The sequence below is a fragment of the Opisthocomus hoazin genome, chromosome 1, assembly GCF_030867145.1.
Source record: "Opisthocomus hoazin isolate bOpiHoa1 chromosome 1, bOpiHoa1.hap1, whole genome shotgun sequence".
In the NCBI taxonomy this organism is placed as follows: Eukaryota; Metazoa; Chordata; class Aves; order Opisthocomiformes; family Opisthocomidae; genus Opisthocomus; species Opisthocomus hoazin.
The window spans coordinates 71,280,214-71,298,442 of NC_134414.1; the positions used below are offsets into that span (position 1 = coordinate 71,280,214).

Consider the following 18,229-nt stretch of genomic DNA (forward strand, 5'->3'; position numbering starts at 1 on the left):
GATTATTTTGCAGCAGCCAGGGACTGGATCTCTTGCAAAGATGTATTTGCTAATGACCAAAATTTCCCTGTGATTCACAGAGTTGCACATACACAGGTAATGCAGATGAACAGATCTTGGTTGTAATTACAGAGAACTGCCTGAGCTGGCAGAAGATTGCAGCCAAATTATTTTAACTGACATGTATTGATTTGATTGTGTTGGATACTTAGAAGCCAAACTCTGCGCTTTTAGAGGATTTTGTTAAGAAACTACATAACAAAGGTCACCTTTGTTAGCAAGGATGTGGGAATTACATTTTGTCCTAATGACAGTGCATTTAGCTTTGAGTATAACAGAAGTTCTGCATTATTGCCAGCGGTTAGATACAGAGAGGTCAAAGAGTCAGAAATATGTCTCATTTTCACATGTACTTTCTGGAAAAAAACAGTTCTAGACAAAGAATGTCAAGCAAAAGTGAAGCGATCTTCAGTCTCCAGTGCTTAATCCTCTGTCCTTTGGGCCACTCTACTGCTAATGAAATCATCATCACAGTGGTTTGACGCTGGCCATTTTACTTGCTTTGGCTTCACCCTTTGGCTTCACCTTCAATTTGTTAACTGTCCTGGGCAGGTAAGTCTTCATAGCACCACAATAACTGTTAATTACATTCTTTTTCAAATGAAGCACATCTATCGCAAACACCAGGCAGTGAAATGTTTTTAACATAAAACAAAGACTTCAGAATTAGCATTGGTATCTCTTTTCACAAACAATATTCAGAAGGATCTGAGAAGATACTATTTGCAATAGACCAAAGCACAAACATCTCTTCCACTGAGGGAATAACTTCGCTTGTTAATACAAATTAACTAGTTTAAATATATGGTATAAACGCAAGAAAGAGAAGTTGTTGTTCTTTTGATTAGCCTTTCAGTAATATAATACAGGGAGACACACAATTAAGAAGTCATATATTTGTAGGGGAAAAGCCAGGAATACTACAGGATGAGCGATTTCACCCGACGCATACACCAGTTTCTCAAGCAATGAGCTGCATACAATGAAGTGCTTTTCAATCTCTGTCATTTCCCTCTCCTCACACTCTTCTCACATATGCCCAGGTCAACTCTTACATTATTTTCAAGAATTGTTTAGTCACTTTGGTCAGAACTACTGAAGGTACGTAGTCAGTAACGTAATAGGAAGCAGGAATCTAAACAGATGTCGAACATCTTAAAATCTAGAACTCTAGTGCCTCTGACATCTACCACGTTATCAATATATAGTATATCACCATTGTGCCTGTGCTAACTGTAGAACTTCATTTGGGCCTGAATTTAAATCCTGCCTTCCCACCTTCCAAAGCTGAGGTGGACTAAACCACAGAGCATCACTGCCTCAAGAAAAGAAATTAGCATGAAGTGAGCTGCTGCTCTTGGACCAGTCTCTCAACATTTTCACTGCAGTTATGAAACAGGGTAACTCAATAAGGATTGCAAAGCAGCAGAAAATACACCTGTACATAACAAGAGTAAATCTTTTGCACACTAACACATTCACCTTCACGTCTCATGCTATCTAAACAATGAGCGGGATGTTTCAAGCAGAGCTGTACTGATACAGTAAGTAAATCAGCAGGGATGTGAGATTCTGCGGTATGTAGTCAGATTTAGAGCATTTGGTAATTCAGCTGGTCAGGTACGAGTAGGCTGAGAGGCCAGCAGCAGATCAGAAGGAATCATGAAGAACAGGAAGGAGAAATGGAGAGCAACAGAACAGGAGGTCTAATCTGCAGTCAGAAAAGAAGCAAGAAATTTGGTAGGGACAGCATACAGGCGATTTTAGGAAATTATTTTTAAAACTAGAAATGAGGAGTCAAATAAATGCGAGGGCATATTCAAAGACAATTAGTTTAATAAATTGCTTAAAAGCAAAACACTGCATGAGAGGCAGAACAGATCCATGACCAATATGATGAAGGCTCTTCTTTTGGCTCAACTGTGAAGTCACAATGTGACCTTTAGCAAGTCACTTCAGGCTAGATCCAATAAAGGACTCAGGCACCTTAAGCCTGACTTAGGCAGATTTGAGGTACCTAAGTCTAAACGTATGACCTAAACACCCTGCTCAGTTGCATACTAACCCCGGAGGAGCTTGTCACTCTGAAAAAGTGTACGTACGTATCTGCAGTTCAGTTCTCTCCGCACTGCTCAGTCGGCAAGGGTGTGCTGTGTTAACTGTCGGGGCCTACCAGTGCTCTTCTTAGGGCTGTGCCTTCAGCTTTCCTTTTTGTGGAAATACAGGCATAAATGACAACTAACGCAGGCTGGGATTTCACCTCAATATGTGTCTGGGATTTAGCTGTGCTCCTTTTCTCTCTTTTTCCTGGCAGCACAATGCCACAGGTACAACGGGAAGCGCAGGAAGATGCTGCTTATCTTAGCTTGAGTGGTAGCCTGGAAATGGCAAATGCAAATCTGAGCGTGTGTGTCCCTTCCCCTTGCCCTTGACTGAAAGAGTCAGTGAGAACAGGAGCCGTGGTCCCCTTTTCACCTTAGAGAATACAGCCAACTTTCACATCCACAGGAGCTCCAGGCTCTGGATCCGAGGAAAATGTTTCTTGTGGCCCCATCCTGAGTTCCCCAAGCTGCAAGGAGCTCAGAAATCTCCCCATGATTACCATGCTCAGCACTGAGCTGTCGTTTAACTGTTAGCAGCTCACCGGGTGAGCATCCTTCCCTTCAGAAACGCTCTGTGCAATGCACCAAGCAGCATGGGCACCTCACACCGGTTCTCTAATGGAAACAGCGTACAAATACTGCAGGTTTTAACCTGTAGGAGCACTTGCCTGCTTCTGTGAAAGAATGACAGTTACACAGCAAATGTATCACAGTATTTGGACGAAAGCAACTACTGAAAGTATTAAAGAAAGTTTTAAAAAGTAATTTTCTGCATAATTTGAAAATTTGCTTTCATCCAAAATCTGGGTAAGAAGCAATCTCATTAAAGACATTGGATTGATTAAATGGCTCAGTTTGACTAAGAGTGGAGTAAGTTGTAAATATATTACAAAATACGAATGTTCCATAGATTCTTTGAAAATGGAATGGCTAGATCGAGAAGTATCCTAAAAACCAACTAAAACAATTTCCTGTTTCAGCTTTGCAATCTGTGTATTTTGACGCTATCACCTCATGGTTATAAATTAGGCTCCTCTATGTTTGTTGTAACAAATTAGTTTCCTAAAGAGTGATACGTACACAGAATATTAATATTTAATTTTTCATGTAAATAAACAGATAATAAAGTTATTTTGTGTTAACTCATGCTGAATTACTAATTTTGAGAAAAATTCCTGTTGCTTCATAGCTCCTTTAATTCTTGTTCAATTTCAGTGACAATTTCTTGAAAGTGAAATGTAAGTGCAACATCCTATGTTACAGAAGTGTTAGGTCTGTAAATAGGAGCACGAAAATGGGAGGGGCTGCAAAATGAATATAAATTATTAGTATTAACCAAGATGAAGAAGATTGGGGTTTAGACCAGCATCACTTTAGGGTTTGAATAGCAACATTAGCTTGACCACACTGCACTTACTGCGCATTAAATTGTACATTTTGCAATCTAACCAGTAATAAAAAATGCTGAACATATATAATGCATCTAAATTAAAGGTGACCTGTAAAGAATCAGTCACATGTCCTTTCTCTTAGTATTTATGTGATGATCTCAAATAGTGTAATGTCTATTTTTTCCGCGTATGTTAGGTGTGTTAGAAATTCAGGTGCTCTTTAGGTTAGAAGATTTTATGGTGTCCAGAGAACTACTGAATTGTGTCAACGCAAAAATCAAAGAGCCAAAAATTGCCTAGTTTTGGCCATGAGCGGCCAGCTCTGGAGCCCCCAACATAAGAAGGACATGGATGTGTTGGAGCGGGTCCGGAGGAGGGCCACGAAGATGATCAGAGGGCTGGAGTACCTCTCCTATGAGGAAAGGCTGAGGGAGTTGGGGCTGTCCAGCCTGGAGAACAGAAGGCTCCAGGGAGACCTTATAGCAGCCTTCCAGTATCTGAAGGGGCCTACAGGAAGCGTGGAGAGGGACTTTTCACAAGGGTGTGTAGTGATAGGACAAGGGGGAACGGCTGTAAACCAAGAGAGGGCGGATTTAGATTAGATATTAGGAAGAAATTCTTCACCATGTGGGTGGTGAAACACTGGCACAGGTTGCCCAGAGAAGCTGTGGCTGCCCCCTCCCTGGAAGCGTTCAAGGCCAGGTTGGATGGAGCTCTGAGCAGCCTGGTGTCCCTGCTCATGGCAGGGGGGCTGGAACCAGATGATCTTCAAGGTCCCTTCCAACCCAAACCATTCCATGATTCTATGATAAGACATTTTTCGCTGCATTCGAAACTGCCTTCTGTGTATCCCTTCACCCGCGACGAGGAGTTTCTACTGTCTCCAGGCTTGTCAGGGCTGGGACGCTCGGGCCTCGGCCACCGAGCAGAGCTTCCTCTCGCCGTCACTGCCGCGCTCCGCGGGCCGGGGAAGCCCCCGCCCGTTCCGCGCCCGGACGCGCCGCTGCCCTTCCCCGGGCGCCGGGGCGGGCAAGGGACGTTTCGCCTTCAATCCCGTTTCGACCCGCCGCGTGGTACCGGTAACAGGTACTTAACCGTATGCGGGCCGCCAAACCCGGCGCCCGAGCGAGCGGCCCCTCGCTCCAGGCACCCACGGGACGCCGCCTCCCGCCCCGGCCGTGCCCGGGACCCACGACGGGCTCGGCGCCGGCGGGCCTCCGCCCCGGAGCTCCCCGGAAGGGCGCGGCGGCCGCTCCCCGCTGCTCCCCGCCGCCTCACCCCCCCCCCCCACCTTCCCCCGGCGTGGCGCGCCCGCCTCGCTCCTCGCGGCAGGCAGCAGGGCCGGGGCGGGGGAGCAGCGGGGGGCAGGCGAAGGCGGGAAGGAGGGGGCAAGGAGGTCTTTGAACGCTTTTCTCCTATCGCCACGCTTGGTGCCCCTCAGCCGCCGGGCAGCCGTTACCCACCGTTACCGGCGGCGCCTGGGCGTGGAAGAGGGGGCGGGGAGGGGGCGGGGAGGGGGCGGGGAGGACGGGGGGGCCGGCGCGCGCATGCCCGCCCGCCCCGCGTGACGTGCGCTGCCGGGGCCGCCCGACGAGATCAAAGCGGGAGCGGCGGGAGGAGGGCCGGTGCCGGGCGGGTCCGCGGGCGTGAGGGGCGGCTCCCCCCCCGCCCGCCGGTTAAAGCCCTGGGCGGCCCGCGCGGGGCCGGCAGAGCGGCGCAGGGCAGCGGGGGCGGGAGCGGGCTGACTCGGAGGCGGCCGTTTTCCTTTCCGCCTTCTCTCCGTGAAAGTGTTGTGGCGGCGGCGGCGCCGGGGGTCATGAGGGGCGGCGGGGCGCCGCGCCGCAGCGGCGGCGGCGACCGCCACCGCCGCATGGCGTAGCCGGGGACGGCGGCGAGCGCCGGGCCCGGGTGACGGCGGTCTGGCGGGGCGAGCGCGGCTCCCCGCATGTGGAAAGTGAGGCGAGCCAGGGAGCCCGGCGGCACCGGAGAGCACCCGGCGGCGCGGTCCTGAGTGCCCGGGCAGCGGCGGCCGCCTGCCCGCCATGGATTGCAGCCTCCTCCGGACCCTCGTGAGCCGATACGTGAGTACCGCCGGCCGGGCCCGTCCCGGCGGGGCTCCGGAGCCGCCTCCGAGGAAGCCCTCTCCGGGGCTTCCCCTCAGCGGGTGGGAGAGCCCCGGCGGCGGGGGAGCCGTGCGGGGCGCCGGGGCCGCCGGCTCGCGGTGGGGGGGGCTCGGCTGGGAGCTCGGCGGTTCCCCGGCTGGCGCGGTTTCCTCCGTGAGGGCAGGGTGCGGGTTACCGGGTTCCCTCCGCGTCGCTCCCCGGGTAGCAGCTGCGGGGCTGTCCCGCGCTGAACCGCGGCGGGCTGACCTGAAGTTCAGCGCACTGCAATTTACGGTGTGCCGAGGTATGTAGTTATCAGGGCAGATAAAACCTCTACCCTGTCGTCGTTGGTTTTTTTTTTTAATTCCCCTTTCTCCGTGCGGTGCGGTTTCAGTCCAGCTGCGTTCTGTGGAATTGCCCAGCTTAAATACACCGACGAATGGTCGGAGGGGTCCCCGAGTCTTTGTAGATGTGAATAGTAAGGTTCAAACGCGCTGAACTCGGTTGAAGGGAGAGTGAGTTGGTGCGTGTTTCCCCCACCCGCACCGTCTGAGTGACCCGGGTGGAGGCTGAAATGCGTCTGTGGGTGCGAATCCGGTTGCACTGAACCCCTGGCAAGTGTTCAGGGTAAGGGTTTTAGTACGTAGGTGCAGTGCCAGTAAGGGCAGGGTTATACAATAGAAGGGTTGGGGACCACCAACACCAGGCAGCTGCAAATTTTTGCTGTTGGGTGCAGAAGAAACTTTAAAAAGATAGGGAGAGACAACTGGGACTTTCAAATGCATATAGCTTTTCCTCCCGTGCAGGAAGTACTGTAAGGAAACTTTCATGCTCTGACCAAGCAAAACTAAATACACTTAGTTTTGTGCATGTCAACAGCTATCTCCACATAGTACAGGCTGAAGTCTTTAAGCATGAACGAACCAAAGTAGCAGAGGTGAAAAACGACTGTGGATTTTCTTTTCCTCCTGTTTACAGTAGGGTATTATGTGGGATGAGGAGAGAATGGAGAGATGAGTCCTGAAAGCAGCTGTGTGTATGTGGATCCTTAGAAAGTGGCACTGAGTGAAGGAGGAGAATACTCATAATGAGGTGTAGGAGAAGCAGTAGTCTCTGTGGACATGCAAAGCTCAGGTGAACTGTGCTGGGGTCTGTCTCGAAGCGGGCAGGATGGGTTTGGGTGTAGTGATGTGTCAGGGCTGATCTGACTGTCGGATTCAGTTTAATGATTTTTTTGTGTGTGTGCTCGCATCTGGAGCCTGTACAAATAGCACATTCATTGTGCAGAGAACATGCTGTGGTCTCTAAATCCCTGCTGCGTAACGTTGTTGCTAACCTCCCTTTCAAAGTGGGCTTAAGTATCAGATATGAGAGAAACAGGCTTGGATGTACGCTAGAAAACAATATGTTGAAAACAAGGAACCTGAGCTTTTATGTTATGGACTGTCATCACCTTCCTGCGCTGCTGATGAGAGTATTTCAGTGGTCTAAAAGCTTAATGAAACATTATTATATCCCATGTGAGGAAGTGTTCCTATTTCATAGGTTACACTACTTTCTGTGTTGTATGTATGCCAATAGGCTATGTCTAGATAATTGCGTAGCTGTTCCAGGCTGCCTTGTGTATTTTCACCTGTTGCTTCTTGTTCTTTTGCATTCCTTCAGTTTCTTGATTTTGAATCCTTTCTTCCAAGGAAAGATCACTTTGAAAAAAGCTGCTGTAAGTAAATTTGTGTTCGTTGTTTCAATAAGGCCGTTAAGATCTGGTAAGCTGATGCCCGTATGTGTTGTGTTTTCTTTTTGTTTTTTTATCTCCATGGTTCAACTATTTTTATACAGCTGCAGCAGTGAAAATGAAAATTAATAGTTTGAATGCTGAACCTGAAACTGACTGCTATATGTGAGTAGCAGATGCACGTCAGCAGTATCACTCCGTAGTTGTTCGCTCAAGCTCTGTACACAGCAGCTATGCCTCGTAAGTGTAGATGTGCTTGCCTCTTTCCAAGATGCTTTTTAATAAGGGAGACATGGCAGTGACACTTCTGCAGGAGAGTCGGAGAGGATAGTTATATCTTGTGCTTATATCAAAGAAAGCTCGAGCTTGGGTTTACTTAAAATCTATGCAGAAACTATTAAATGATCAAGGTCCTATAACTATGAATTTCTGTTCTGCCAATTGTCTCCTGGAATTGTTCAGCTGCAGGTCCTTCACAGAGCAGGCTGGTCTCTGGATTACTGTGAGAACTCTGGCTGATGCAGGCTGGAGATGATGTTGAGGTAGCTGGGAGCTCTTGACAGTGGTGTGGTAGGTTCTTGGGATAACAAACAGTTGCTATGTGATTTACTAAGAGAGCCTTCTAATGGGATGGTTTCTAAGGGTTCTGCATCATTTCTTTCGCTGTACTATATGTTGTAGGATATAAAGGCATAAATTAAATACCAGAGTTCTTGTCCTGATTGTGAAGATGCCTGCATTCCCCTTTCCCTTACTGTTGTTGCAGTCACTGTCCTAAAGTGATGCACAGTAGTGCATATCTCCAAGGCCCCATGGAAGCATAATGATGACTGTGTGCTGTCAGTTAAAGTTGAAGTCAGCTTCCTGGTTCGCATTTTCAGATACTTGCCTGCTGTTTTAGCTACATTGATTGTTTTCTTTGTATCTTCCCGGCACTGGAACAGTTCAGTGACCTAGGTTCGATAAGGTACATGTTCAGCGTGCTAGTCATGCTGTAGTTAATATCTCTTCACCAAGAGATGGTGTAGCCTCTTAGAAGGACAGAGGCATGATGTCTTTCTCTTATTGAATTTCTAAATTGACATTCTGTTGTTCTGCCTCTTTATATCCATCCTGCAAATTCTGTTTGTTTTGTTTTCACTTCAGCTATTATTTCCCCTTACCATTACTGCAGCCATACACAATTCATAGGAATGTTGAAGAACAACTTTCTGTATAAAAGGTGTTTTGCTGCAGTACAGCTGACATGAAGTTCAGTGTAGTTTTCTAAATGCTTTGTGATCCTTCAAGCTGAAATATAGCAATGTAACTTTTCTTAATTGCATCTAATGAGATCATTCTCTATATTTTACTGCTTCAAATTGTATGAGCTGTAGTAAAGGCATCTTTAAGTAACAAAACAGAAACATCTTTATATACAGCTTTTCCACTGTATGGAGGCACACAATCTGAATAAGACTTCCACAATAAAATAAATAAGATAAATTTTGGCAACTGTATTGTTGAATTTACTCTTCCAAATAATGGAAATAATGGCTATGTGGGGGTAGTATGAAAATTGCCTTGCGGGGGGGTGTGTGTGTACTGGTTGTCACATGCTCTATAAAAATATAACTTCTTTTTCTGGATGTTGCTTTTACATCAGACAACATGCTTCTCTGTCTTCTCCTTGGATTGTTTGTGTATTCCCCAGAGTATATGTGCAGCCCCTGGGAGAGCAGACTCACAGCCTGAGAATACGGAATTAGTGTGTGCTGTCCTGTAAGTGTCATGCAGAGCCTGCTGTGTGCTCAGTAATGAGAAGAACTTGTTAGCTTAATATTAAGCAGTGCACTATTTAGGGAGAAAACCAAGCATACAATGATGATTAAAACTGTGTCTGTGCAAGATTAGCTTCTGTTTTCTAGTTTGATTATGTGGGACACTGTGTGGATATCATTAGGCAATGTTCTGCCCTTATAACTGCAGTTGTGTTAGTTTTCTCTGATAACTTTTATTTCTTGCTGATCTTGGGACATCAGAAATTCTTCCTCTTTATAGTCAAGAGATGGTTAATAATCTTAAAACAAGTCTTGATGACATCTTATATTTCACAAAATGAACATTTACTTTCCTTAAAACATGTGCATATATCTTTTGTGTATTCACGATAGCTGTCTGTGGCTGAATGTGGATTTGGATATTCCTGAATATTGTGGATTTGAATATATCTGGGCAATCTGGAAAAATGTCACTCCTTAGCATATGTTTGGATGCTAAATGGTTGCTAAACATCTTGCAGCCTATGGTGACAGTCTGTTCTGTAAGACAGCTGGCCCTCATCAGTAAAAGCTCATGCCCAGGTTGACAATTTTGTGTTCTACAATAAATACTGCTGGGTCAGAGGTCTGTATTACTGAACAATTTTGCCTGCATTATGTAGTATATTTGGAGATCCTACCACTTTATTGCTTCTCCTCTTTCGTGTTCTCCTGTTACTTCAGGATTAGATCTGGGTGTTAAGTACTTGTTGTCTGTGTAAATATCTCTAAATGTGTGTAGCAGCAGATTTGCTTCCAGAAGGAACAGTGATTTATTACAGCTCTGGCCTGTGGGAAGCTGCTGGACTACTAGTTCTGCAGATATTTCTGAAAAATCTTTTTTGTGGAGGCTGGAATAAGAGTTTACAAATGTATGCTTTGTTTTTCACTTTTATACAAGTGGGTCAACTTTAATTGTAGTTTGAGAAGGTGATTGACTAGCCTAACCAGGAAGTTCAATTAGCATTTTTTAGAAAGTTCTCTGCTAAATTTCATGGCAGCCCATGGTTTTTGGTCTTGGCTTAGACAATTTTGTTGTTTCTATTGCCAGGATGATGCTAAAACTGTTTTCTAATTAGATTTCCTAAGTATTTTACTTGTGTATGTAGTCTTAGTAGACGTAAATGAATATCAAGCTTCGGGGTTCTTCATCTATTTTTGATACAGCAAAGTTTAACTGCTTTGACCTGAAAGTTGTTGAAATTGTAAGCCTTGGTGCTCTGGAATTTTTTGTGTCTAAAAGGACAGTCCATTTATCAAGCATTTCAGATGACCTACTGTTTTTAGTCTAAGTTCAGTTAATACATATGAGGGTACCCTTGTGTTCCAGTTCTTGCTTTTGCTCATTGTCGTTTGGCTTTCTCTGCACCCTTGCAGACTGGTATCAAACTAGTACTGTCTAGATGTTTTAGTCAGGGCGCCTGTTAAAATAAACACCGTTTTCTTTCTAGCTGTGACTTAAAAAAACTCTTTTGACTTCTTGTTAATTCCAGGGATATAATTTGACAAAATCTTAAGATGCTTTAAGTGTCATGTATATGAATGCATATACTGACTCTGTGTCTGTAAACTATCCTGACTGTGCAAAAGATGTTCTTAATGCGGGCTATGCCTGTATTCACAGCTCAGCAATTAGTAACTTGAATTTATGAAGTGTTTGTTTCTATACTGGATATGTAATGCATTTTTTGTTATTTCTTGTGGAAGTCGGTGTGTCACAATGTTTTCTTGAAACTTGAGATGCTTCCCCTTGCGTATCTGCTTCTCTGTGGGTACCAGTTCTTCTTTGTGTGGAAGGTGCAACGAAGTTCCTCTAACACTATGAGTAACTTCTGAATTCCTGTTTCCCCAAGCACCCTTGCTTTGTTCTCCTGGTTGCCTTTTTTTTTTCTTTGTGGGGGAGGGGGCAGGGGAGAGTCGATACGGAGTGCTGCCTGCAAACTTTTCAGCCTGTCATTTAAAGGCAAAGTCTGAAAGCTTTACTTATCTCGGAAGGTAATTTTGTTGAACATGGATCGTGACTGACAGGGTGTGGCGCTTCTGCAAATCCAACTGGCTCTGTGTACTAGTAGTGACTCTTGTTGTGTTCATTCTGGTTTTGTAATGTACTCAAGATGTTTTAGTATAATCCGAGGCTTGAGGAAAAACCCCAGACACTCTCCACTCCCCCATCAATTATTTGTTGCTGGGGGGTAATAAACATGGAGAATTGCATGGGCTTTGTTTTTTTTCCCCTCCCCCTACCCCATAAATTAGATAATTTACACAAGAAAAACATGATTTTCTTTTTTCTTTTCAGAATAAACAAATGAAAATAGGACATTGTGTATGTAAAACAGCTCACTTACAGGAAGCCAGAGTACATATTACAAGCTGGTTGCTATTGACTACAAAATATTGCTCATCTGCACTCATCGGATGCTCTCTGATACTAGAAAACATTGCTTTTGGAGCATCAAAATCGTAGAAGTATTTCAGGAACTTAAAATAGATCAAGAACTTTTAACCTTGCCATTTTTAGCATCAGAAATACTTGTCCCTTCTGAGATGAGAACTGCGTAGTTGCTTTTGTCTTTTAATAGCATGTTTTGTGATTATTTTTTTAAATAATGTTTTTTAATACAGTTCTGCTTTTATGTCTTTTCTAAAGCACCCCAGAGTACCAATACTGAAAGCAGGAAGCCCTTTCAGAGTCACTTTTGGGAATAGAACAGGGCAAGGTACAATGTAGCACGCTTATAACTTAACATCTCAGCTGTTTCTCATTCATTCATTGTGCCTGTCCTGCAGTAGTAGCTGAAACAAGGAAAAGTGCCAAGGTGGAATGAGATTTTCTAATGAGTCTGCTTTTTAAACCTGAAACACTTAGAAAACAGTAACTGAACTGACAAGTAAAACATTCCACAAATATAATAGCTGGCTACTGCTTGTGCTGTCAGGATGGGGATAATAAACTTGTTTAATCTGATTAGGTTTAAGCGTGACTAGAAAACAGTTGTGTTTTTGAGGGGCTGCAACCTGATGGATGGTGAGATGCCTCCTCCGTGCCATGTTCACGTGTGTCAGGGAAGAAATTGGGAGAAAACTGTGCCACAGAAGAGACGGAGCAGATGTTTTGGCACCTGTTATGCAACTGGATTCAACTGTACTGTTTTTTTTTAACAAAATAGCCTGCTTGTCCTCATAAGTCTTTTAGTCAGATTATATCTTTCCAGAATAGTGCTGCTTATTCTACTGGTTTACTGTTACACAGGATAATGTAGTATTTCTATTTGTATAATTGTCAAGGGACATTTCAGCTGAAGTTCCTCCTGAGCTATGAGGCGGAATGACACTGGAATGCTATTATCTTCTCTGCTATAATTGCCATGGCAACAGCTGCAGGTAGACAAGGCAAACCAAGGATTCTTGTTCTGTATCACAGACACGAGTTGTGGGTTTTTTTTAGTTCCCTCTCAGGAGTGACTCTGAGAAGCCTGTGGCACAAACATGCTCTCAGCATGAAAAGTGTTTTGTTTTCAATTTAACTTTGATTTTAATTTTGGAAGTGTTGAGTCTTGGTGATACTACATTAAAAAAGGCACTCTTTCTAGGAGGAAGCTGGCATCCTGGCCTGGATTGTTCTAAGAAAATGATGAGATGAGCTGGTGGCTGGGGAGTTTATTTGGAACATCACAGAAGACCACAGGCCTATAAGGCACCTAAATACCGTTGCAGATCTGGATATTAATTTGTCTGTGCATTCATCTTTCCTTAGGACAGCAATGAGCGTATTACCCAGCTCTTCCATAAAGAGAAGTTGTAAGGGTAGTTCAATGCTTTCAGGTAAGAATATTACTATGTCACGTGAGGAAACTGGGTGTGAACACAAGCCTATGATGACTGTGTCTTAGGGTTGTTTTTTTCTTGTTACTTAAATGTTCTACACTGCTTCTCCTTCTGCTACTGCTGATTTACCCCTTTATTCCACCATCTGCATACGTGCACATGTACTTCCTGAAATTGTATGCACTTCACTTAGCAATGTCAAGAATTATGCCAAGATTTATCAGGGATTCAGATGTGTATTGGTATTTAAAAAAAATGGCTTCATGCCTGCTCTTCTGTCTGGCTGCTAAGGTAGACTGTGAAACAGTGTTCTGGGGATGCTTGTTCTTACGTATGTTATCGTGGTAGTTACTACAAGTGTGAAAGCTGAAGGATCTGGCAATTTTGTAGGGACACTTTTCCATTTATTCTGCTCTTCCCTATAGACTAATTTCCCTCTTTGAAATAGGAGACTGGTTAATTTTGTTTCCTTCATTAATCATTCAACTCGTCTAGATACAGGGCAGGGTGAGGGGGGAATAGTGTTTCTTTTTCCTGGTGGCACTGACTAATCTCTTTGCTTCAGTCAAAAGAGGATTTCATCTAACCTATTTTAAATAGAGGATTAAGGACAATTAGGCTCTTCCTCTACTTTGCCACTAAGATAGGATGTTGCAAAATCCTCTGAAAAGTACATCTGATGCGCCCATAAAGTTGTTTGAAATTAGTGTGATTAATCAAAGTAGTTATATGCAGAAAAAGAAACTTTGTGTATGAAGTACTTGTCCAGAGAGAATTGTGTGGATGAACTGGGGAGAGGGAAGGAGTTGAACTGTTTACCCAGTAGTTTTTTTTCTAATGCTTCTAATTTACGTTGTGAGGTAGACATGTAGATGAGCTGAAATGAGTTTCTTGTTATCTGAATTGCATTAGCAACTTGCAGTTCGTGCTTAGCATTTTACATATCTCTTCACATCTTTTCAAGGTACTATTAATGAGTTGTTTGCACAAATGATTTTAATGAAGTACAAACGCTAGTATCCATGATCTGTGCTTGTATAACTATTTTATGTCACTCATGATGAATATAAGTGGCCTCTCTTGAGGTGGATCTGAATCAGCAGTGACATTTGATAGCTAACATTAAACTGCTATACTTGTCAGGAGGTCGGTACAAAATAAAATAATGAAAAATACTACTGTTACTGGAACATATGATGTGCATAAGACAGTATAATGATTAATGTTGGGGGGGAACAAATGGCTGCATGTATTTTGAAGAAGGTTTGGCTACCAAATCCACCCTGTAGATGCTAGAACTGACTGAATTCCATGAAATGCAGATAGTACACTATGAAGTTACAAAGAAGGTAGTTGAGTGACACTTACCTCTGAGAAAATGCTCTTGCAATTTTAAGTGTATTACTAGCATTTGTAGGTAGGCTACTGATAATCATAGTTTCTTTAGTTTTGTTTTCTGCAGAGCACCAGTTTAGGGAGTTTGATCTGATCTTGTGTTTGGATGATAACACGCCTGAAGAAGGGTGGTCGAGAAAAAGCTGAAGTCTATTTATTTCATCTTATTCATGAGGTGACTTGGAGTTGAATAAACTGTAATTTTTCAGACTGGTATAGATGGTGTTTCCTGAATAAGTGGAGTGTTTGGCTCTGGGGTCCCAAAGCTGACTTCAAGGAGAGTGGCAGTCTTCTGTTAAAATGCATCTGATGTCTTTGCCTATGGCTTTGGCTTGATGCTGTGTCTTTGCATGCCTTCTGCCTTCAGATGTTTTAATTGTAGTACCTTTTAGGCTATCATTATGACTTTGTAGATGTGTATTATTGCTGTGTAGATGGCCCTAGTATCAAACTTTACTGGTGAGTAACAGAAATGGTGTATCAATCACTAGATACTTTTTGGGTAGAGTATAACAAATGTGGAGGAGACATTGTTGGGCAAGTTGATGTCCTGCTTCTTTTGTGATTTAAAGAAAAAATCTTTTTCAGAGGGAGAAGAGATTATTTCAAACTTAACTTCCATGAAAGCTCTTAAACTAGACTACCATTTAATCGTACTGTGAAATGTGCCTATGTAAAAACACTCTTTTATTATGTGAAATACAATATGTGTGAGAGAGGATGCTGCAAAGGTAGGCTCAAAACAGTTTATTGACCAAGGCATAACTAAAAGAAAAATTAACTTTTATGCTGATGCTAGCAGAAATATAATGTAAATCAGTTCAGGCTGGACATTTTGCTTTGGTCAGAAAGACTCCTTACACTCTAAGCAGATTTTGATTGATTAGTGTTAGTGCTTTTCTGTAGTTTAATGCTCAGCATTTTCTCTGTAAACAAGGAACCCACTGACATGCTCTTCATGGGTGTTTTGTGTGTTACGGAATAGCTGCAGCTCCATTCTAGTAAATTATGTGTAGTTTCCTTTGCTTTGAATTATCAGTGGAATTCATGAACAGTAAGGGTGATCTTAAGAGTTACTTAAAAATTTTTTTCACATTCTAGCCTCCTGACCACCAGTATGAACTTTGGAAAGCTTAACTCTAATGAAAACCTTATTTTCATCTAGGCTTAAAAAAAAAATCAAAGATTTCACAGGTAACTTCAAGTATTGCATTGTCAAGTTATTTTAAAATCTATATATTAGTTTAAACATTAAACTGTCTTATACTGTCTCATCTTTAGGAATATTTAGTATTTTTATCGTTTTGAACCGGATTTTCAGTTGCTGACTACCTTAAACAAAAGCAGTTCTAGGAATTCTAAACAAATCCACTCTTTCTGGTTGACTTGAAGCTCCTTGCAGGAATGTATATCCTCTGTAGAACTTATATATAGCCATGTAAATATATGGCTGGTCTTTAATATCATGGTGGGCAGGATGGGGGGCAGGTGGGCTAAAGCTGAGATAAAAATTTTATTTAGTGACAGTCACTGAGTGCAGCTACAGAATTCTTTCACCTTCTGAGACTGGGGAAAAAAATAACCCCAAACCCCAAAGCTAACCCACAGGTTTATCATAACTTCACCTGTGAATGCTGTAGTATTGTTAATCTCTTAAACACTGTTAACAGACTGCTTACGGTTGTCAGGTGACCAGAAGGCCTAATCTGGAAGGAGGTGCTTTTGTATTGACCCTGGGAGGGGGAGAGCTAAAGGGAAAATGGAAAAAGCTCTATCCTCAGCCCTGAACTGCATGGTCACTTTTGATTCATGAACATGTTGACTTCTTGAGGCTGTAAGTTTTTTGTCTGATGTAAGAAGGCAAAACTTCCTTACTTAATGGCTTTAATGATGTCGAACCAATAGGAAAGCTTCACATGCTTTTGTGAAGCAGTGTACAGTGAACACAAGCAGGTATAAGCACAGATTTATGCAGGGCAACCTGGATTATAGTTTTGCATGTGCTGTCTCTTTCAGCCCAGGAGGTCTCAAATTTGAAAGGATTATTTTTTTCTTAAAGGAAGGTTCTTAAGCCCCTGACTTCCTTCCTAAGAAGGTTACAGCTAACATTTTTACTGTTAATGGTATCTGCTGTAACTCGTTCAAAGAGGTTTTATGTCAGCATATATGTTTTAAAAAAAAAAAATTTAAAACATTACTTGAGGCTAGATTTCTGCTGGGCAAATGGAACTAAAATGTCAGTATTCCTGTGCTATTTTCTTGAATATAACAAATTATAAGGTATTTTTAAATTGAAAGTGACAATGCTTTTACACATGCATTTGCTTTTTTGTATGTTAGAAATCATGACAAAAGCCAAGCAAAGTTTGGTTGGACTGTTGTAGTTATTAATACTGCAAATACTTGCAAACCTTTAAGGCTAGGAGACTGTAGCATGGACTTCTGTTCTTGCCTTCTCCCTCTGTGCCCAGTCAGACCACTTAATTCCTCTTACAGTGACTTTTTGCTGCAGAATAGCAGCTGCTTGGTTACGTGGTTTTTAGCTGGTCTTTGAAGAATATTATGATGAGGGGGGAAAAGTGCCACTTACTCTTCACGTTTCTGCTTTTGCCTTGTGCATCTCCAAGACACAGATACGAATCTGACAGTGGTCTTTACAGTCCCCACACTCCAGCGTACGGAACTTGCTGTCTGGAGCTGGGTGGCAGCACAGGAGTGGAAAAACAGTTCGTGGTGCTGCTGCTGGCTGCAGGCATCTGCACTGTGCCACTTCTTCCTTAAACTCATCAAAGGTGTGATCTGGACTGCTCTTCAGTTTCTTGTGGTGTGTAGAAAAGACTAAAGCAGAAATGTTAAGCAGGCTGGTGCAGTGGCATATAGCTGTTGTAATCTTGTAAGAGCTGTCAGAAGGGACTCTGGCAATAGAGACAGGTTTGCTCTTTCTTTTCCCTTCTGTTTCAGAAGTGCTGTTGGCTTGTTGATAGACATCTGTTTTACTTCTCTGAGTGACGAACCACTGGGCCATGAGCATATGTGGGCGCCTTCCTAATAAGATAACTGTTGCTCCCCATTTGAAGCTGAAATGGGTGAAGTGGTAGCAGGTTTCACTGTGAGGGAAGGAGTGCTGCCAAGTGCTGGGGTGATAGTGCTTCTAACTGGGATGCAGGGACATCCCAGAGCAATGACCGAGTCAGGGCTGATTTGACGAGTTGCTGACATCTATGGGATGCTGCCTTGTTTTGTGGGTAGCATCTGCTGTCATAAAAGTAGTAACTGGGAGAGGGGTAGGAGTTAACACTTTCTATAAATGTCAAGAAGCTTTATGATTTGTGGAATGGGAAGTGTTTGGGGAACTACATGTTGGAAGAAATCTTGCTTAAGAACAAACAAACCAACCATGAAATAACTTTAGCCTTTCCTCCTCAAACTAACCCTGTGATGTGCACTCCCTTGTAGCACTTGCATGTTGTGTGTCTTGACCTTCTCAAAGTTGTAAGTGCAATCAAAGTATGATGACTTGGGGGGTGGAAATGGAACAGCCATTATATGCTTAGCACTTCCTCCCATGTGTATAGAAGAAAACCTTTTATTGAAATAAGGACGCTAGCCAGCACAGGAATCCTTTAAGATTATGAAATCCTATAGCACCTTTAACCCTTTCACAGACAACTGTGAGAGACTGGTTAAGGAAGGTTTGTTTGGTTTCGTGTGAAGGCCAGTGTAAATGCTTAAAAGCCAAGGTTTTCTCTGCATGAAGACAAGTTGTACATGATATGTTTCAGTAAGGATATTTCGAATTAATTAGTTCTGAAAATAA

At 43.2% G+C, this 18,229-nt stretch overlaps 1 protein-coding gene across 5 annotated transcripts in view; it reads left to right on the forward strand.

The window, feature by feature from the left end:
* The first annotated feature begins 5,490 nt into the window (after positions 1 to 5,490).
* The window catches only part of ATP11A (ATPase phospholipid transporting 11A), a 138,781-nt gene continuing 126,042 nt past the window's right edge, over positions 5,491 to 18,229 (forward strand). For all 5 annotated transcript variants that reach the window (XM_075424899.1, XM_075424908.1, XM_075424918.1 and 2 more), the window contains exon 1: positions 5,491 to 5,634. In XM_075424899.1, coding sequence (XP_075281014.1) covers positions 5,596 to 5,634 — 39 coding nt within the window. In that variant the 5' untranslated portion in view covers positions 5,491 to 5,595. The remainder of the gene's footprint in view (positions 5,635 to 18,229) is intronic.